General features: G+C 48.0%; 1 protein-coding gene across 2 annotated transcripts in view; it reads right to left on the bottom strand.

Moving 5' to 3' along the window:
- radx (RPA1 related single stranded DNA binding protein) overlaps nt 1-21511 on the bottom strand; it is a 59349-nt gene extending 37838 nt beyond the window's left edge. For both annotated transcript variants that reach the window (XM_038775704.1, XM_038775705.1), the window contains exons 1-6: nt 21374-21511; nt 19007-19671; nt 14984-15126; nt 9312-9504; nt 2328-2436; nt 5-96 (exon numbers count right to left, since the gene is read on the bottom strand). In XM_038775704.1, the coding sequence (XP_038631632.1) occupies nt 5-96; nt 2328-2436; nt 9312-9504; nt 14984-15126; nt 19007-19646 (1177 nt within the window). In that variant the 5' untranslated portion in view covers nt 19647-19671; nt 21374-21511. The remainder of the gene's footprint in view (nt 1-4; nt 97-2327; nt 2437-9311; nt 9505-14983; nt 15127-19006; nt 19672-21373) is intronic.
- Nucleotides 21512-22081: the final 570 nt, after the last annotated feature.

The raw sequence follows: 22081 nt of genomic DNA, 5'->3' as shown, positions 1-22081 counted from the left end.
TTACCTTCCCTTCTTATTCTTTGGCATCTTCCCACAAAGGTGACAACTCCGATGACATCGCACGTGTAACCATCTGGCAGTTTATCCAGCTCCAGTCTAAAGAGATAAATCAAGGTGAAACATCCCTCAAGGCCACACCTAGAATGGATTGCGTTATTGCCAGAATACAGTGAGCTGGCGAGATCGCTGGCGGGTGTAGTTCAATACAGAGAAATGTTTAGTGTTACGTCTTTAGTGGTTCATTATATCCTAATATCATTGACACAACAAAGACGGAATTGCCATTAACCTGGCGGTAAATTTCCTAATAACCGGTCCAGTTAGCAGCAACAACTGAACGGATATCTCCTCTGTGTAAAAGTTGGATAGTGTGCAAACGTCAAAGCCAAGGTTTGCAAAAGAACGTAGATTAGAAGTAAAGTAGAGAAGCGGGCGAGGGCATTGAGGAAGAAAGGCTGGTCACAAATTATTGCCAACGCAACCACCAGACTATCGTGTCCCCATAGAGTTTGGGATCTAAGCAATCGCCCAGGATGGCTAGTCCATGCAATCTTGCAGAAGTGCTAACAGTGTCAGAAGTGCCCTGGGTTAGAGATGCGTTAGATCCCAGCTGCCTGTTCAGCTGGGTGTGGAAGATCCATACAATCATAGGATATAGGAACAAAAGTAGGCCATTCAGCCCAACGGGTCTGCTGTGCCATTCAATGAGATCACAACTGATCTGATGTGATAATTCACAATTCCACTTTCCCGCCTTATCCGCGTTAACCTGATTCCCTCACTGATTAAAAATCTGTCTATCTGAACCAAGAGATCACCAATAACTATTTCTTACAGCTCCAGTAGTTCCCTACGGGGTCTTCTCGAGTTGGTGCCTTACTGGCCAACTCTATTTATACACAGCCAAGTATTGTTATCGGGGGAGCTCGTATTCTGTATAGTCATCCCTACCCCGGAAGACCCTTAACATCAGGAGGCTGTCTGATATGTCGCCCATAACAAAAACAACACCAATTATTCCATTCGCTGTTTTGAAAGTCCTTGCTGCTCTGCAAAGTTTGCCCACGTAGCGGCAATGACGACACTGCAAACAGGCAGGTTGTCAAACATTTTGGGATATTCTTGCAGAACAGATTCATGAGAATGTTTCTAAGGTTGAGGAACTTCAGTTACATGGGTAGATTGGAGAATTTAGGTTGAGGGGAGAAGAATTTTACAGATCTCTTCAAAATCATGAGTGATCTAGACAGAATCTCTACAGTGCAGAATGAGGCCATTTGACCCATCGAGTCAGCACCGACCCTCTGGAGCACCCCTATCTAGGTCCACTCCCCCGCCCTATCCCCATAACCCCACCTAAACTGTATATCCCTGGACACCAAGGGGCAATTTTGGCCAATCCACCTAATCTGTACATCTTTGGACTGAGGGAGGAAACCGGAGCACCCGGAGGAAACCCACGCAGACACAGGGAAAATGTGTAAATTCCACACGGGCAGTCACCTGAGGTTGGAATTGAACCCGGGACCCTGGCGCTGCATGGCAGCAGTGCTAACCACGGTGCCACCGTGTCGCCACAGAGCAGAGAGAGAGAAATTTCACATGAAGTTAAACAATCAGGAACGAGAAGGCACAAATTTAAGGCAGTTGAGAAAAGAAGCAATGGTGAAGTACAGGAAATCTTTTTCACACAGCGAGTGGTTTGGGTTTGGCGTGCGCTGCCCGTGAGTGGGGTGGAGGCAGATTCAGTCGAGGCTTTTGAGAGGGAACTGGATTATTATCTGAAAGGAAGAATCTGCAGGGCTATCAGGAGATGGCAGGGGAATGGCATGAATACGACGGGCTGAATGGTCTCCTTGCGTACTGTAACAGTATTGTGATCCTGAGGGCATAATGAGGCGCCACTTTAATATTGTTGATTAACTGCTTCATCCGTAGGTGCCAGGACTATCCACCTCTTTCATTAAAATTCTGCCACTCCAGCTGGGCAGACTGTGACGAAGAAAGGGCAAAGACAAAAAATGGTCACTGGATAACGTTCTGAACCAGCACGTAGACGATCTCCAAAATAAATGCAGCTTGTTGAATGAATAGAAGCCACGTCACAGCCAGATGCTAAAGGGAAATATCTCTTTAAACCCAGGTACACCACATAACAATTTATAACTTGAGGGTGACCATATCTCACTGCAGACTGCGTTGCAACCTGCTAATTGTTAAGTTTTACCGCAAATTTGGAAACATGAAAATACAAGGGTATGGCTTCACGCATACAGCAAGGTGCAATATCAGTCAATGTCAAATAGAATCTAATACTGGAAGAGTACCTTGTGATGAAGTTGTACTTAATGTCAGGCAACTTCCCCTTTGCTTTGACTTGCTCGGTTGGCACAATCTGGATTTCTGCGCGAGGATCCCGTGGATTCAGGCAGATCTCTGAAATCACATCCAGCAGAATGTAAATGGTGTGGTGATCACAAGTTAACCAGATGCAACACAACTGAGCGACCACTAGAGGGAGCACGGGAGAGCCATATAAATACATCAGGACAGGAAGTGAGGACACACTCTTCACAGCAGGCGGGCTGATAAGCAGGACACGGCAAGCAAAGCTGGTAGTTAGCACTGGAAGGTAGTTCTAGGTCGAGCTCTGGAAACTGAACGAACCCACAATAAAGCATCTTCTCCACACTTGAGACTGCGAGCTTTATTAAGACACGAGGAACAACACATGGTACCTAGGAGTGATTTCAGACGCTTATGACAGGACAACTCAGCTGCAGATACAGAAAGCACAAAATGGCATGGAAATCTCAACCAAGAATGGCATGGAAATCTCCTACTGCACATTTGACTTGGGAAGACATCGCTGATTCGAGGATGTGGTATGGATACCCACCTCAGCTGGACACGACTGGTAATGTAAGAAATGTCTGGAAAAGGTTTAAACATATGTTCGATTTTTATCTCATAGCTAATGATGTAGCAGACGCCTCAGACAAAATTAAAATAGCAATTCTCATCGAAGGGCCTGTCAATAGGAAAGTGTATAATGGATTTAAATACTCAAAAGGTGAAGACAGGAACAGCTTACAAACGTTACTAAACAAATTTGAAGAGTACTGTGGGAAATTTGAACAGCAAGGCATGCTCACAGTCCAACCTGCACAGAGACTGAGTGATGCAAGACTTAAAAAATCACAAAAAGATCAGGAAATTGCGAATGCACAGTACAGATCAAAAAGAAGAAATAACAGGAATTTTTCACAAAGCCAAAACGCTGAAATCCAGTCCAGATCGGAAAGAAAAGGTAACTTACAACTTTTAGAAAGAAAAAACGCTGAAATCCGCGATAAAATGGCGTCGGAGCACATTTTGCAGTCTATGGTAAACAAAGAACTACAAATCGCGTCTGCGCATGCGCCGGAACCGGAAGTCGCGCATGCGCCGGAACCGGAAGTCGCGCATGCGCAGTTTACAAAAGATCGCGGCGCCGATCGTTATGCGCATGCGCAAGCCGCGCATGCGCAGTCAAAAAAAGTCTTCGTCGCGGACCGTCATGCGCATGCGCAAGCCGCGCATGCGCAATGGACACCGAACCGCACAAGGAAAGAAAGCCGATTTGCGCATGTGCAAGTCGTTCCAACGCGTGACGTCATGACGTCTGAGAATCCTGACCACGCCCACTTAAAAGGGAAATGCCCGAAAATTGAAAACAAGACACTTAAAGTGGTAAAACCAAATTTTCTTGCCTCAGAACACAGAAAAACGCCTGAACTTAAACCAACAGTGAAAAACAACTTGCACAAAACCTTGGAAAAAGCTGCCTTCACCACACACAGTGAAGCGAACAAAAAGAATTCCGATACAACAAAAGATGATTTGTTTTTCGACGATTACCTCTCAGACCTGACTGGGTCAGTCGGATATGCTTATCACAGCATCAGCGACACGGTCGCAAAGTACAACACGAACCAACTCGTGGTAGATGAATCCAACCAAGATGATTTGGTTTTCAAAGAATACTACTCAGACATGGCTGAGTCAGTCGGATATGCTTATCACAGCATCAGCGACACGGTCGCAAAGTTCAACACGAATCAACTCGTGGTAGAAGAATCCAACCAGGATGATTTGGTTTTCGGAGAATACTACTCAGACATGGCTGAGTCAGTCGGATATGCTTATCACAGCATCAGCGACATGGTCGCAAAGTTCAACACGAATCAACTCGTGGTAGAAGAAGCCAACGAAGATGAAATGGGTTTCAAAGAATACTACTCAGACATGGAGGAGTTATTTGGACATGCTGATCACAGCATCAGCGACACCGTTGCAAAGCTCAACACGACTCTACTCATGGTGGATGAATCCAACACCATGGTGCCATGGCAGCTCGTCGATACATTGGATGACAGCAATACCCAAGACGAAGACGACGCCACACAGAGAGCACAGGAAGACTCCACGGAGCGAGCGATGACAGGCTCCACAGTGCGAGTGATGAAAGACGCCAACAGGGATGCAAGCAAACACTCCCGGGCGGACACCAAGCATGAACAAGACCATGAAGGTAAACCCGCTGTACCTGAGCAACCGCAAGCAGACTATGAAAGTCTACCAAGCTCACAGGAACAAGAAGAAAGAGCGGACTATGAAAGTCCAACACGCTCACAGGAACAAGAAGAAAGAGCAGACTATGAAAGTCCAACACGCTCACAGGAACAAGAAGAAAGAGCGGACTATGAAAGTCCAACACGCTCACAGGAACAAGAAGAAGACAATGCACCTCTGCCCACTGCATGCGAAGACAGTGACAAGGTGATCACACTCAACGTACAGGATCACAGTGAGACTGACAGTTCTCAGCTTGTCTGTACCGAAGCACAGAGCGAAAACAGTGACAAGGTGCTCGCACTCGACGTACAGGATCACAGTGAGACTGAGAGTTCTCAGCTTGTCTGTACCGAAGCACAGAGCGAAAACAGTGACAAGGTGCTCGCACTCGACGTACAGGATCACAGTGAGACTGACAGTTCTCAGCTTGTCTGTACAGACGCACAGAGTCGGGCCACCCAACAGTCCAGAGAGACGATGCCGAAAGAAAACATGCAGATTTTGACTCCAGAAGAGGAGCACCTGGAGCCCAGAGAGACAATGCCAAAAGAAAACATGCAGATTTTGACTCCAGAAGAGGAGCACCTGGAGTCCACAGAGACAATGCCGAAAGAAACCATGCAGATTCTGACTCCAGAAGAGGAGCACCTGGAGTCCAGAGACATCAAACAGAAAGAAAACATGCAGATTTTGACTCCAGAAGAGGAGCACCTGGAGTCCAGTGAGATAACATCAACAGAAATCATGAAGATTTTAACTCCAGAAGCGGAGCACCAAGAGTCTAGAGAAACCACGTCAACTGAAATCATGCAGATTTGGACTCCAGAAGAGGAGCGCCGAGAGTCCACAGACACCGCGTCAAATGTAATCGAGAAGACTTTGACTCCGGAAGACGAGCATCAAGAAAGCAAAGATGCGGAATCCAATTCTCCACAACTGATTGATGTCACCTGCACCTGCACATCAGATCATTCGCACCACTCGCGAGACGGAATGCTCAATGACTCAAATTATCCACTCGGGACACTCATAGAGTATAACAAGAAAAACAAAAGTCAAAAGAAACACAGCAAGAACAAAAACAACATGAAGCGCGACAAGACCAACAACAATAGCAAGAAGCACAGCAGAAACGAGAACGACAACAGCAAGAAGAAAAGCAACATGAAGCGCGACAAGACAAACAACAATAGCAAGAAGCACAGCAGAAACGAGAACGACAACAGCAAGAATAAAAGCAACATGAAGCGCAACAAGACAAACAACAACGTCAGGCACAAAGATAGCGACAACAACAGAGACAGAAACAACAAGAATGGCAACAAACACAACAAAGTCAGGAGCAAAGATAGCGACAACAACAAAGACGGAAACGACAAAAACAGCGACAAGTACGGCAACGGAAACAACAAAAACAGGAACGACAGAAACAACAGCAATGAAACAACGACTTGTACACAATGGCAAAGCACACCAGCATCCAAGGCGGATGAGACAATAAATCAACACCACAAGCACAGAAAAAAGTCCATGCCAGTCAACATCAGTGATGTGACCATGCAAACACCTCGGGATGACGCATTGGGTACTTAAGATAACAAGGAACACCAACAACATTCACAGCGGACTTGCAATATCAATATCACCACGTCATCAACAAAAAAAAAAAAAAAAAAAAAAAGCTCTGAACAAATTCATCAAGTTTGGACTCATAAATGTGTTTATTAAGTTTGGACATATAAATACATTGGCTTTGTTAACTAAGGCAATAGCATCATCACTTGTATAGATACGCATATCATAAGTTACTGTTTTGTATAATTTTCCTTAATGATGTACAGAAACTATGTAATGAGAAAGAGGGGGATGTGGTGATCGTAGATTGACCAGATACAAAAAAAAACAACAGAGCAAACACGAGCGGGAGAGCTATAAATACACTGGGACAGGATATACAATTTTCTTTAACGATGTTCAGAAAATATGTTAAGAGAAAAAGGGGGATGTGGTGATCACAAGTTAACCAGATGCAACACAACTGAGCGACCACTAGAGGGAGCACGGGAGAGCCATATAAATACATCAGGACAGGAAGTGAGGACACACTCTTCACAGCAGGCGGGCTGATAAGCAGGACACGGCAAGCAAAGCTGGTAGTTAGCACTGGAAGGTAGTTCTAGGTCGAGCTCTGGAAACTGAACGAACCCACAATAAAGCATCTTCTCCACACTTGAGACTGCGAGCTTTATTAAGACACGAGGAACAACACAAATGGGATGGCACAAAAATAACTAAGTATAACCGCAAGTAACTGTGTATTTTTTGAGTGCAACTGCTGTATGATGCAGAAGTGGCAGCTAATTTGCACACAGCAAGGTCTTACCAACAGCAATGAGAGAACAATGAGTTGAAATGAAAATGAAAAATGAAAATTGCTTATTGTCACGAGTAGGCTTCAATTAAGTTACTGTGAAAAGCCCCTAGTCGCCACATTCCGGCGCCTGTCCGGGGAGGCTGGTACGGGAATAATAATACGAGTTAATCTGTCTGAATGATGTTGGTTAATGGGATAAATATTGACCAAGTGCAAAGAGCTTGGGTGCAGCCTGGAAGGGACTCAGAAACATAAAGGTGAGCACTGTTGGTGTTTAACTGCCTGCAACATGTAGCCTACCAGCACAGAAAGACAGCCAGCTACTTGCTGCTTGTCCAGCTAGGATTCCATCTATCTGCATATAGTGTAAAAGCTTTGGTTCAAGCGGTAGCTCAATTTCTCAAGTCAAAGGGCTATGGGTTCAAGTCTCACATCCGAGAATCGAGCACTAAACCCAGATTAACATTCTCCTGCTGCGCTGGAGGAGTGCTGTGCTGCCAGAGGTGCCATTTGTCAGTTGTGATGGTAAACCGAAGCGCCATTTGCCCCGGTTGTTTGGAGAGTAGGTTCTCTCGGTTCTTCGCAATAGGCAAAAAACAAACCGCACTCAACCAGCACATGCTGACAAATCCCACCACAAAACGTCTACTGTTAGATGTGATTCTGCGATTGGGCAGCGCTTGCTGGACAATCCTAAGTGCGCTAACAGCTACACTAACAAGCTGTTTGTCAGTTAGCATTTAGATCAGTCAAGCTCGTAACTTGGCTCATTTACGCTTGCTCGAAGTGGCAGACATTCATACGCAGAGACCCGTTCTCTGCACATGAAGGAATATATTCCAGCCTTGTCCCTCTTTAAAATTACCCGGGAGCTTGAGGAGCCGAAAGCACCCCGTTGCCTTCTCCATGGCAGTAATGGGTGGCACGTGACAACAATGGTTAGCACTGTTGCTTCACAGTGCCAGGGACCGGGTTCAATTCCAGCCTTGGGTGACTGTGTGTGTGGAGTCTGAACATTCTCCACGTGTCTGCGTGGCTTTCCTCCGGGTGATCCGGTTTCCTCCCACAGGCCAAAGATGTGAGGGTTAGTTGGATTGGTCATGATAAATTGCCCTTAGTGTCCAAAAAGAAAGGTCAGGTAGGGTTACTGGGTTACGAGGATAGGGTGGAGGTGTGGGCTTAGGTAGAGTGATCTTTCCAAGGCTTGGTGCAGACCCGATGGGCCGAATGCCCTCCTTCTGCACTTGCCAACCAATCAGAACCCTTTTTTCCTGTGGTATAAATGTTTGTGATTGTTTGAAATTTTGCATTCGTCCTGATGAAAAGCTTCAGCAACAAGTCTCTCTTTTCAGCAAGATTTCTGGTACACAAGGGAGAGAGAGCAAGAGAGAGAGACCATGAGAGAGAGGGAGCGCGAGAGAGAGGGAGCACGAGAGAGAGGGAGCGAGAGAGGGAGCGCGAGAGAGAGAAAGCGAGAGAGAGCGTGAGAGAGCGGGAGCATGAGAGAGAGCACTAGAGGGAGCGCGAGAGTGAGAGCGTGAGAGAGAGAGAGCGCGAGAGAGAGAGTGTGAGAGAGAGCGAGAGAGAGCGCGAGAGAGAGTGCATGCGAGAGAGCACTACCATGAGAGAGAGAGCGGAGAGAGAGAGAGAGCGCACTCGAGGGAGCGCGAGAGAGAGAGCGCGAGAGAGAGAGCACTAGAGAGCGTGCGAGAGAGAGAGCACGAGAGAGAGTGCATGCGAGAGAGCACTAGCATGAGAGAGAGCGGAGAAAGAGAGATCGTGAGAGAGAACACATAAGAGAGCGTGAGAGAGAAAGCACTAGAGAGAGAGTGCGAGAGAGAGCGTAAGAGAGAGAGAGTACGAGTAAGAGAGAGAGAGCATGAGAGAGGGAGCGCAAAAGAGAGAGAGATAAAGAGAGAGAGAGAGAGAGAGAGAGGGGGGGAGAGAAAAGGACAAAGAGAAAATCAAAGGGAAACAAGAAAGGGAGGAAGATAATTGAAGCGGAATGAATCAGAGCCTGATGGACAGGGATCAAGAGGGAGAAGTATGAGGCAGCACAAGAGATGGAGCAAAGTTAAAAAGAGATAGATTTGGTTAGATAAAGGTACGGTCAGGGAGAGAGAAAGAAGTAATCAGTGAGATAAATAAAGATAGAAATAACCAAAGACACGATCAGGTACAAATGGACATTGAGGTTAATCAAGCGATCAGCTTGGTGGTTTCTGTGCTCACAGAACAAACAGTATAAATGCGTAGCGGAATAATACTTGTTAATACTGACTGTACGCCCGATAGACAAAACAGAATGTAGAATTCTCACCTATGGTTCTCAGCCTCTTTATCTGTGGGTCACACGGAGTGGCCCAGGTTCTCATCTGGTAACTGCGTTTAATTGAGTAACGGTGCAGCAGGAGGGCGGTGCCAACGTGCAGGGACTGGTACCATTCAGGGCACAAGGAGTTCCACAGGACCAGTGGCATCATACCGGACTGATCAGCTACTTCAAAATAGGCCTACAATGAAAGCCAATAGAAAGTCTTATACACAAGCGTAGCCCATGGGGCAGAAAGTGCATCACCATCTGTACTGTAGAAACACAAGGGGCGCAATTCTCCGCACTCACGACGGTGCGGAGAATAGCGGGGTTCGTAAATTTTTACGGCCACGCTAGTCTGACGCCCTCCCGCTATTCTCCCCCCCCCACGCCCGACACGAATCGCTGCCGCCGTTTTTTTACGGCCAGCAGCGATTCTCAGCTGGCTGATGGGCCGAAGTCCAAGCCCTTTACGGCTGTTTATGCGAACGGCAAACACACCTGGTCTGGCCGTTCGTAAAAACGGCCGTAAAGTCCCGATTTTGAAAACCATGGCACCGATTGGCACGGCAGTACCATGGCCGTGCCAAGGGTGCCATGGGCCCGCGATCGGTGGGCACCGATCGCGGGCAGCGGGTCCGATTCCCGCGCACTCTTTGTCCTTCCGCCGCCCCGCTGTATCACTTCGCGGGGTGGCTGAGGGGCATCCCGGCCCGCGCATGCGCGGGTTTCGCGCAAATGCGCAATGACGTCATCCGCGCATGCGCGGGTTAGAGTCTTCCAATCTGCGCATGCATGGCTGACGTCATGTGACGCGTCAGCCGGCGCAAACTCTGGCAAGCGGGCCGGAGTTCACGGCCGCGGCATACTAGCCCCGACCGGGGACCAGAATCGGTTCCCGGTCGGGGAGGGGGAGGCTGGCGTCAAACCCGCCCGGATTTGACGCCAGCCTTACGATTTCTCCCTGTCTGGGAGAATCGCGCCCAAGGTTCCTCACAATTCAGATGAAAGGAAAACTTAGAACTGAAGTCAAAACTCCAGAGAAGGAAAAGAAAACCGTTACCTTGCTTGCAAAAGAAATCAAGGGATCAATATAAACTTTTTTGGATGGGGGTCAAAACCGGCTTCAAATATTTTTGAAGATAAATTAAAAGCAAATTGTTGACATTACATACACGATGGTCTCGTGCTTAGACTTAATAATCTGTGCATTAACCCATGGCCCTCCCTGTAACAGGGTGAACCTGTCACTGGTTAGATCATTTGGATATTCGGATGGCCAGGCGTCCAGCTGTACAGAGGCAGGATTTTCATTAACACATTTAAATCAGGCGTCTCTACCACCGTGACAATTGCTGATGGTTTTCCCACGGGTCAGGGGTGCCAGCAGTTAAAGGGAGTTGAGAGCTGCCGGATCCACAAGGTTAAGTTGCTGTTTCAGCACCCTCTTGTGTTTCAGAACAACCTGATTTATGCAGGGCGTGATTCAATGGAAACATTTCAAAGTCCGGTTTTGGATGCGTTTAGCGGGTGTTTCGCGATGACTGCGTTGGCGAAATCGCAGTCCGTATTCAACGGCACTTAGCGCCAAAAATGAGCCCCCATGAGATTCTCGAAATGACTGGCTCCCTCGCTATCTGATTCACCTATCTCGCGAGTAGATCCGCCTGCCACCCCTCAAATTCCCAACCCACCCCACTCCTGGCTGACACCTCGCGTCCTCCCCACATCCGATCTTCATGCTTGTTCTTCAGCAACCACCAGCACAACCTCTTCCTGTCCAGGTGTGGTGCCCATGCATGCCACCTGTCATAGACCCCCCCAACCCTCAAGCATGCGGCTCACATTGCCCTCCCTTTGTTCCTGCAGGAGAAGACAGTCCATAATAAGTGGGAAAGGGCCAAGACGGAGGGGCGTAGTACCAGAGATCTAAGTCCTCACCTCGCTATGAGGAACGGGCCCCGGAAATCGCAGGGTTATCCATGGAGCAGTCACTGACAGCGAGGTTGGCCTGTGCCACAGAGGTGGGGATCCACTGCCCCTTCACACACATGACCTGTTGCAAGTGAGTTGTTCATGTCAGACAAAATGATCCTTCCCTCCCACTGACCGCATGTCCATTGTATCGCAGGATCTCCATTTGATGATGTCGGATGTCGGGCCATCCAGAGATGTTCCTCCCCTTGCCATCTAAGAAACCACCTCAGAGGAGAGCACCAGCGAGGGGTCACAGCTATCACCCGCACCTTCCACCAGTGAGAACCTCGGTGGGCGACATTAGTGGACAGGCTTCTAGGGAACAATCTGGTGAGAACCACACAGTTGCTAATGAACATCATGTGGAAGCAGGAACATCCAAGGCAGACAGCAGTCGGAGGTCCAGTGGATACCAGGAGTCAGCCGAGTCCCAGTCAGATGCCGAGCCTCTGGACAAGATTCTCCCAGATCTGATGCAGATGATAGGACAGATCCGTGAGATTCAGGAGGGTGTGTCAGCGACATTCCAGCGACGGCAAGGCCAATTGGAGTCCCAAAATCTTGGCTGTCAGAGATGGTGCCGACAATGGCACTGAGGCCAACACTGGTAGGCAACTGCAGTGGAAACCCTGGAGCACGACGCCACCATCTTGCGTGGTGGTGCCCAAGGCTCAGTCTGTGACGCCTATGGCTGAGGGTCTCAACATCATGTCCCAGTCATTGAGGGATGTGTCCCAGATGCAGGTGGACATTGCTGAGGCAACTCAGACCATGGCCCAGTCACTGAGGACCATCGCTGAGGGCATTGACATCGTGGTGCAGACAATGGTGAGCCGCCAGATGACTCAGAGGCTTCTGTAGTTCACTCCAGCTGCCCCTCCGTCCCATGGAGTCCCCCAAGGCCCGACAGACACTGATGTGGAGGAGGAAGCACAGGAGGCCAACTCGGGGCCTGCCACCAAGGAGACTGCGGCGCCCTCCAGTTCTTCTGAATCCCCCACTCCCGACAGCAGTGCATCTCAAAGGCAGTGGGCAGAACAGGATGGCATGATTAAGTCGTGCCCCACCCACCCCCGCACACCGTCTCCAGACCCTCCAGAGGCCGTCCATTAAGGGCATCAAAGGCCACAGGGTTCAGAAGGCAGCAGGCTTCCTCCACCTGTTTTGTATCGGAGGACACACCTAGACGTAGCACTAGACCCAATAAGATCATGAAGAGTGAGAAGCACTGATACAATCTGTAGCAAAGGGGAATGGAAAGAAATCTGTCACAGTAAAATGTTAACTATTAAAACATGTCACACCTCATACACGTGAAGTCTCTGTCACGTTCATCTTCACAGTGGGCCTGCCCGCACCCCCTGTTGCTCTCCGCTCCCTTTACCCCAGGCAATGTTCCAAGGTCAAAAGTCCCCAATGCAGACGTGGCTCAGAGAATGGGTGTGAGCGCGGTGTCAGCAGGGAGACAGGAGTCAGACTTTAGCAGAAACAGAGGGGCACCAGAGCCTCCCTCGCAGCGATTTACCCTCACTCTGCACCCTCTGTAACCTGCTGGCATTGCCAAAACAGGCACATCATCCTGGAGTGATGTTACACAGACCCTTGGGAGGGAGAAATAGGGTGGTCAGTGAGAGAATGGTGTGATGGTGGAGGTGGGATGGAGGGGGGGGGTTTGTGTTGGCGAACACAACCTCTGGAGATGGTGCGGGCCTCCCTGGTCCTCCTGGCATATTCTTGTGCTGTACGCTGGTAAACGGAAATGGCTACTCGCCTCCTCAGTTCCGTCAGTAGCCATTACGCCAAGTTTGGAAAGGAAAGCTGATTGACGCCCGTGTGATGTTTTTGTGCTGGGGAGTAGGGTAATTCCCAGGAGGCTGCTGCATTCAACCTCAATCTCGTTACTGAGATTGAAATTAATGCAAATGAAGGTTAATGATATTCAGGCTATTTGTGGGAGAGATCAGCAACTCGCCATCAGGGGAAGGAGGGGTGAATCGCAAAATAATTAGAGCCCACCGTGAATATCGATTTTGCCCTCGACCGCTATTCACCCGGTGCACCTGAATCATGCCCGGAGCGTTTTAAAGTGTTAGCTAGCGAGCTGCACAAAGCTGGTTTAGCACACTGGGCTAAATCACTGGCTTATAATGCAGAATATGGCAGCACCGTGGGTTCAATGTCCCGTACTGCACAAAGCTGGTTTAGCACACTGGGCTAAATCGCTGGCTTATAATGCAGAATATGGCAGCACCGTGGGTTCAATTTCCCGTACTGCACAAAGCTGGTTTAGCACACTGGGCTAAATCACAGGCTTATAATGCAGAACATGGCAGCACCGTGGGTTCAATTCCCGTACCAGCCTCCCCAAACAGGCTCCAGAATGTGGCGACTTGGGGCTTTTCACAGTAACTTCATTGAAGCCTACTTGTGACAATAAGTTATCATTATTATTATTATCAGGGCAGGTTGTCAAAAACTTGGCCAAAGAGGCAGGTTTGAAGGAATAAAGGCAGGAAAGGAAAGGAAACAAAGAATTATAGGAAGGATATGATTTCACTGGAGAGGTTGCAGAGGAGATTTGCCAGGATGCTGCCTAGGCTGCAGGGTCTGAGCTGTGAGGAGATCATAGAATTTACAGTGCAGAAGGAGGCCACTCGGCCCATCGAGTCTGCACCGGCTCTTGGAAAGAGCACCCTACCCGAGGTCAACACCTCCACCCTATCCCCATAACCCAGTAAACTCCACCCAATACTAAGGGCAATTTTGGACACTAAGGGCAATTTATCATGGCTAATCCACCTAACCTGCACATCTTTGGACTGTGGGAGGAAACCAGAGCACCCGGAGGAAACCCACTGATTGGATAGACTGGGGTTGCTTTCCTTGGAGCAGCGAAGGTTGAGAAGGGACTTGATAGAGGTGGATAAGATTTCAGGGGCATAGATGGAAATGCCCTTTTTCCATTACTAGAGGGGTCAATAATCAGGGTGCATAGATCTAAGGTAGGAGGTAGAGGGTTAAGAGGGGAGTTATCCAGAGGATAGTGGGAGTCTGGAACTCACTGCCTGAAAGAGTGGTCGAGTCAGAAATTCTTCTAACATTTAAGAAGTATTTAGATATTCACTTTCGCTGCCTTGTCCTCCAAGTCTATGAGCCAAGCGTGGGAAATTGGGATTAGTGTTGGCAGATACCTTTTGACTGACGTGGACACGATGGGCTGAATGGTCTCCTTCTGTCTGGTAAATGCCTAGGAACCTATGAACGAAAGGAGGCAAGAGGGATGGAGAGGTGGAGAGGTTTAGGGAAGGTTTGAGAGGATGAGCGAGAATGCTTATCCCGGAACCTCCCTCGTCCCTCCTCCTGTTAGCCTCTCCGGAGTTCTAGGGCCGGCCGGCGTGTGTGCCCCTGCTCCTTCTGCTGGCGATCCCACCAATCAGGCTATCCATCCAGACAGCAGCCGGGCGTAAGACAAAGCTACCGGGCATAAATGTGGCCCCGCTAAGCTTGGCAGGATCTCCCCGGTCAACATGAACCTGTATTAAAATGCAGCCTGCGTCTCCTTGAAATGATTTGAGTTGAAGAGTAATCAGCGGCACAAACTTTAATTGCTGCCAGCAACGCACTGCAAATGATGAAAGCTCTGGATCAGAATTTCCCACTCCTTTGGACGTCAGGGAGGGGCGACATCCGGGATCACTGACCTGATAAGGAAAGTCCACCTTTGTTCCAGGTTTCCCATAATAGCGCAACCTGGACTTGTGCATTATTCGTACCAGAAGATGTGGAAATTCAAGTTTCGTTCTCCAGGTCATTTCCAATTGCTGGAGGGAAATGAGTCTCAAACCTGTCAGAAAACAGAAGAGAAGTCACTGAAACTTGGGCAGTATGTTATGGCACCGTTGCAGTGGAGGGCGGCTCAGAAAATCCATCCGGCCGTTCTAAACTCCACTGACTTTGACAAGGCTAGAAAATCCAACTGGCAAACAATTCCGTCCATTAACTCTGTTCCTCTCTCCACAAACGACTGTTTGACCTGCTGTGTGTGTTTCCATCATTTTCCAATTATAACCAGCGGGGAGACTGCTCCACAATATTTACAATGACCGGTTCCAAAATTACTGGGACAAGACTCAGTTGACGGCTGAGCAAAGGGAAGGACGCCTGTGCCCAATCGAGAAGAATTTCCGAATTCTTTATCAAGAATCGCCGATTCTTTATCAATATTGTTTTCTTGGCCTTACAGACATTGATAAAAGATTGTGGGCAAATAAAAGTGTGAACACAGAATTGCAGGAAACCGAGTGACAAGGTACCACAATTTCTTCAGGGGTAAGAGGCTCTTGAGTAATAAGGGGACCACACATTTTTGGACATCAAGGGGCAATTTTAGCATGGCCAATCCACCTAACCTGCACATCTTTGGATTGTGGGAGTAAACCGGAACAGCTGGAGGAAACTCACGCAGACACGGGGAGGAGATGAAAACTCCACACAGTCACCCAAGGTTGGAACTGAACTCGGCTCCCTGGCATTGTGAGGTAGCAGTGCTAACCACTGTGCCACCACGCCACCCTATGCCTTGATACCGTCAAGTTATCCCTCTCACATGAAATGAAATGAAATGAAAATCGCTTATTGTCACAAGTAGGCTTCAAATGAAGTTACTGTGAAAAGCCCCTAGTCGCCACATTCCAGTTAATGTTCGGGGAGGCTGGTACGGGAATCGAACCGTGCTGCTGGCCTGCCTTGGTCTGCTTTCAAAGCCAGCGATTTAGCCCTATGCTAAACAGCCCCACTGGATAACCTACAGGAAGTCCTCTGGCGTTTTTCCCATGTAGGTGCCTGGCTGAAGAGGACCAAATGTGTGTTCCATGCTAGGGCAGTGGCCTATCTCAGTTACAGGGTACACAGTAATGGTCTACACCCAGTGGAAGATAAAGCTTGCACTATAAAAGGGGCCCCCACCCTGAAGATCACCACTGAGCTCTGGTCGTTTTTTGGCCGAGTCAACTATTATGGGACATTCATCGCCAACTGGGCCTCTCTGTTGGTTCCAATCCACGTGCTATTGAGAAAGTGGTGCTGGGCTCCTTGGCAGGAGAACGTGTTTGCGGCTGTTAAGAAGCGTTTGTTCTCCAAGCAGTTTCTTGCGCGTTATGATCCGGTAGTCCCCTAATCATTTTAAAAAATAAATTTAGAGTACCCAATTCATTTTTTCCAATTAAGGGGCAATTTAGTGTGGCCAATCCACCTACCCTGCACATCTTTTGGGTTGTGGGGGTGAAACCCGAGCAAACATGGGGAGAATGTGCAAACTCCACACGGACAGTGACCCAGAGCCGGGATCGAACCTGGGACCTCGGTGCCATGAGGCAGCAGGGCTAACCCACTGCGCCACCATGCTGCCCTAATGTAGGCCCCGAATCCTGACGTGTGATGCTTCCCCCTACGGCATTGGGCGGTGCACGCCCATGGATAGGCGGTGGCACGGAACGCCTTATTGTGTTTGCTTCGAGAACTCTGGTGGACGCAGAATGACGTTACGCTCCGATAGAGAAAGAGGGTTTGGCAGTGATCTTTGGGAAAAAAGTTCCGCCTGTATGGGCGACATTTTGTCATCATAGCCAATCATAAGCCACTGTTCGGCCTCTTCGGGGAGGATAAAGGAATCCTTCCAATCGCATCAGCAAGCATCCAATGTTTGCCGCTCCTGCTCGCTGTGTACGAGTATTCATTCCAACACCGCCCGGGCATGCAAATTGTGCATGTGGACACCTCTAGCTGTCTGCTTCTGCCCCACCCCAACCTGCGGCTGATGAGGTAATTGCGACTGTCAATTTCATCGTCACCTTGCCGGTGGTCAGCTGCTCAGGTGGACACTGCGAGACCCGGGATTGGTGAAGCTTCACTTAATGCTGTTGGGCGGCAGGAAAACAGGAGGCTTTTCCAGTGACCCTACAGCCCTTTGCTCAGTGTCGAAGACAGCATCAGTGTGTGGAGCCCACGTGGTCATCCCCCACAGGGTCAGGAAGCTCTGCTATTGGACCTGCATGCTAGCTATCCAGGAGCTTCCAATATAAAAATGTTGGCCCGCAGTTATGTCTGGTGGCCTGGTATTGATAGTGGCAGCGAAAGGGTCATGCCCAGTGTGCCAGAAGCATCAGAAACTCCCTCCAGCAGCCTCCCTTTATCCTTGGCAATGCCCGGGAACCCAATGCATATGCCCAGATGCGGATTTTGTGGGACCAGTTTTGGGGTCCATGTTCCTCGTGCTTGTGGATGCTCACTCAAAGTGCCTAGAGGTGTGTAGGTTGGCCTCCAAGACAAAGAAGCTCTGGGCCATTTTTAACACTCATGGAATCCTTGAGGTCCTGGTGATGGATAATGGGACGGTGTTCACTCAGGACAAATTCATCTAAATGATGTAGAGGAAGGGTATCAGCATGTTCACACTGCTCCAGAATATCCCTCCTCCAATAGTCTAGCAGAAAGGGCGGTCTGATCTTCAACAAGGGCTTAAAGGAGCAATCCACAGGGTCGACAGACACACGACTGGCGTGGTTCCTTTTTAATTACTACACAATGCACTATGTGACAACTGGAATCACCCCGGCAGAGCTATTGATGGGCCGTGGACTCAGAACCCGCTGAGTCTGACGTTTCCAAGTCTTGGCAGAAAGGTAGGGGCACAACAGGAAACGCAGAAAAGCCACCATGACTTGAGGGCCTGTGCACACATTTCACTCTGGGGATGAGGCCACCGCTCGGAATTTTGGTGATGGAGCGTTGTGGCACTCAGAAGTAGTACTGCAACGAACGGGTGCCGTCTCTTGTAAGCTCCGGATTCGAGGGAAGGTCCACCACAAACACTTGGCCCACCCGATGAAGCGGGAACCCGCACAGCTCAACTTCCGACCGGCAATACTGGCGTCTCCGACTGGAATCGCGCCTCCACCTGGAGACCCAACCGTCCCAGTCACAACACCCAGTCCAGAGGATGACTCCGAATCCAACATGGATGCAGAGGGAACCATTCCGGCAGACAACGGCATATCGTGGTTGAGGCCCCAGCGGTAACTCTCCGGCGGTCAGCCAGGAAACAACGATCGGCAAATCGATAAACTCCACCCGACCCAGACCCTCATTAGACGGAAGCCCAGATGCAGGCCTAATGGTGCAGAAGGCCCTCACCATTGGCTGCTTGAGGCAGAACTCTGTAAATAGTTTAATAAATTAATGTTCATTTACCACCGGCATCCTCAAGTTACTAAACTCAGCAATGGAATTTGGGCAATTAGTTCAAAGATGTGTTGGATAGGTGCATTGGCCAAGCTGAAAATTGCCCCTTAGTGTCCAAATGTGTGCAGGTTTGGTGGGGTTATGGGGATACAGCGGAGAGTCAGCCTCGGTAGGGTACTCTTTTAGAGGGCTGGTGAAGACTGAATGGTCTCCTTCTGCACTGTAGGGATTTTATGGATTCTATTCTATTATTCAACCTTAACAAATCCGGGTTGGCTTTCCGCAAATCCCAGGGGTGCCCAACTACATGGTAGCCTGTTCTCTGAGACCTCAGCACTACCTCGCTTGTCAAACTGAGGTGCCCAAACACATGCAAAGCAAAAAAATGAAAGAATTTTCTGAATTCAGTTATCAATTTTAAAAAAGGACAGCATGTTCAACAATAATATTCTGTATCTTAAGCTTCAAGTCAAAGAACAGCTCACCTCCAAGTGAGACATTTGGAAAGGGCGGACCCTTTGGGCCATTCCATTCTCCACCATAGGGGTCATTATTGTTCCACAAGGGCAAATAATGAATCTTTCCATCTTTCAGAGGGGTTTCCACCTGTAAAGTCCGCAGGAGGTCCCTTCCTCTCTGGAATGCAGTCAGGCTGTGTAGGGACTCAGTGCTCAAGACGGGGATGCTCAAGGTGGGAGCATTCTCAGCTGCTGCCAGCTCCAGTGCCTCAATCTGCAGGAAACAATGGTTTTGCCTCTTCTCATCGTACACCAGCCTGCAGCGGGTGATGTGAATTCCATTACCAGCCTTCAAACGGTTCCAATGCACAAGGGGGTTCAGGTCAGGAGCCAGGTAACACTTTACTTGAGAAACGCCATCACTCACAGTCACATCGTAAAAGTAACGGGAACCTGATCTGGGTTTTTTCTCATCTCCAGGCTCTCCCAAGTAGCGCTGCACGGCCACAACCACCACTGGTTCAGCACGGTCAGGCTGAACAGCTTGCAGGATGCTCGGGGAAATGAGCTGATGCAAAAGGGACAAAATGAACGAGCTGGTTCCTTCTTCCGCTGCGCCGTCAAGGCTAACACTGGGGGCAGAAGAGTCAGACATCGCTGTCGACATCTCCTGAACAGCAAGGAAGCATCCACTGTTAAGAAACAGATGAAAACACATCCTGAGCAATGAAATTTTAACGAGAGAACAATAAATGCAACTATCACACTTTGAGCAATATAATGGAAATGTTACTGTAATTCACACTTTGAGCAATATAATGGAAATGTTACTGTCATTCACACACTGAGCAATATAATGGAAATGTTACTGAGCAATTACATGGAAATGTTACTGTAACTCACACAGAGCAATAGAATGGAAATGTTACTGTAACACACACTGAGCAATAGAATGGAAATGTTACTGTAACTCACACACTGAGCAATAGTATGGAAATGTTACTGTAACTCACAGAGGAATATGATGGAAATGTTACTGTAATTCACACAGAGCAATAGAATGGAAATGTTACTGTAACTCACACAGTGCAATAGAATGGAAATGTTACTGTAACTCACACAGTGCAATAGAATGGAAATGTTACTGTAACTCACACAGTGCAATAGAATGGAAATGTTACTGTAACTCACAGAGCAATAGAATGGAAATGTTACTGTAACTCACACAGAGCAATAGAATGGAAATGTTACTGTAACTCACAGAGCAATAGAATGGAAATGTTACTGTAACTCACACAGAGCAATAGAATGGAAATGTTACTGTAACTCACACAGAGCAATATAATGGAAATGTTACTGTAACTCACACAGAGCAATAGAATGGAAATGTTACTGTAACTCACACAGAGCAATAGAATGGAAATGTTACTGTAACTCACAGAGCAATAGAATGGAAATGTTACTGTAACTCACACAGAGCAATAGAATGGAAATGTTACTGTAACTCACAGAGCAATAGAATGGAAATGTTACTGTAACTCACAGAGCAATAGAATGGAAATGTTACTGTAACTCACAGAGCAATAGAATGGAAATGTTACTGTAACTCACACTGAGCAATAGAATGGAAATGTTACTGTAACTCACACACTGAGCAATAGTATGGAAATGTTACTGTAACTCACACTGAGGAATATGATGGAAATGTTACTATAACTTACACACTGAGGGATCGGATGGAAATGTTACTGTAACTCAGACACTGAGGAATAGGATGGAAATGTTACTGTAACTCACACTGAGCAATAAGATGGAAAGTTACTGTAACTCACACTGAGGAATATGATGGACATGTGATAAATATAAGATGAATATGATGTTATGATGGATTGGGGGCTGGTTTAGTGCTGGGCTAAATCGCTGGCTTTGAAAGCAGACCAAGGCAGGCCAGCAGCACGGTTCAATTCCCGTACCAGCCTCCCCGAACAGGTGCCGGAATGTGGCGACTAGGGGCTTTTCACAGTAACTTCATTTGAAGCCTACTTGTGACAATAAGCGATTTTCATTTCATGTTACTGTAATTCACACACTGAGGAATATGATGGAAATGTTACTATAACTTACACACTGAGGGATCGGATGGAAATGTTACTGTAACTCACACACTGAACAATATGATGGAAATGTTACTGTAACTCGCACTGAGGAATATAATGGAAATGTTACTGTAACTCATACACTGAGCAATATAATGGAAATGTTACTGTAACTCACACACTGAGCAATAGAATGGAAATGTTACTGTAACTCATACTGAGGAGTATGATGGAAATGTTACTGTAACTCATACACTGAGCAGTACAATGGAAATGTGGACATGTTACTGTAACTCACAATCTGGGATAATTGTCCCTGCTCCAGTATTTTTGCTGTAACTGATTCTGTTTCTTTAACGTCCCAGTCGCTGTATTTTCCCTTTGACAGAATGGCGGAAGTGTGCGTTGAGCCAATCCCCAGCGAGATGACTGAATGTATCCGGCCTGAACCAATGGCTGCCCAGCCCTCAATGTTTCAAATTACTGGAACCCGTGACCTCACAAATGGTATTAAAGGGGCTCCCCTTAAAGGGATTGGGGAGTTTGCCAGAGTGTCGGCGACTCTTTTCATCCTGACTGTCCGCTTCAGTTTCGGTTTGAACCGTTTGATGTGCGATTCACATCATAAGGGGAAACTGACATTTCCATTGAGCTGAACTGGACCGGTTAGTTTCTGCGCCCGATGAGAGAGGACTACAGGAATGGCAATATGTAAAACTAAACAAAACTGAATAAAAGGGTCCAGTCCTGCTATGAAAACAAATAGCTCGTTGGACTTTGTGACTGCGGATTCTTGGGGTGTTTTACTCGGTTACAGGCACTATATTAATGCAAGCAACTGAGGCAATCATGTGAATACTGTGGCTACAAGAGTAGGTCAGTCAGAGGCTCAGATTTCTGCAGAGTAACTGCATAACTCCACAAAGCCTGTTCACCGAAGGCACAAGTCAATACTCGCTGGATGAATATCTATCCAACAACATTCCAGTAGCCACCATCCAGGACA

The sequence above is a fragment of the Scyliorhinus canicula genome, chromosome 17 (assembly GCF_902713615.1).
Source record: "Scyliorhinus canicula chromosome 17, sScyCan1.1, whole genome shotgun sequence".
NCBI classification, from domain to species: Eukaryota; Metazoa; Chordata; class Chondrichthyes; order Carcharhiniformes; family Scyliorhinidae; genus Scyliorhinus; species Scyliorhinus canicula.
The sequence above is the reverse complement of the archived record's forward strand: the minus strand, read 5'-3'. Positions and strand labels throughout refer to the sequence as shown.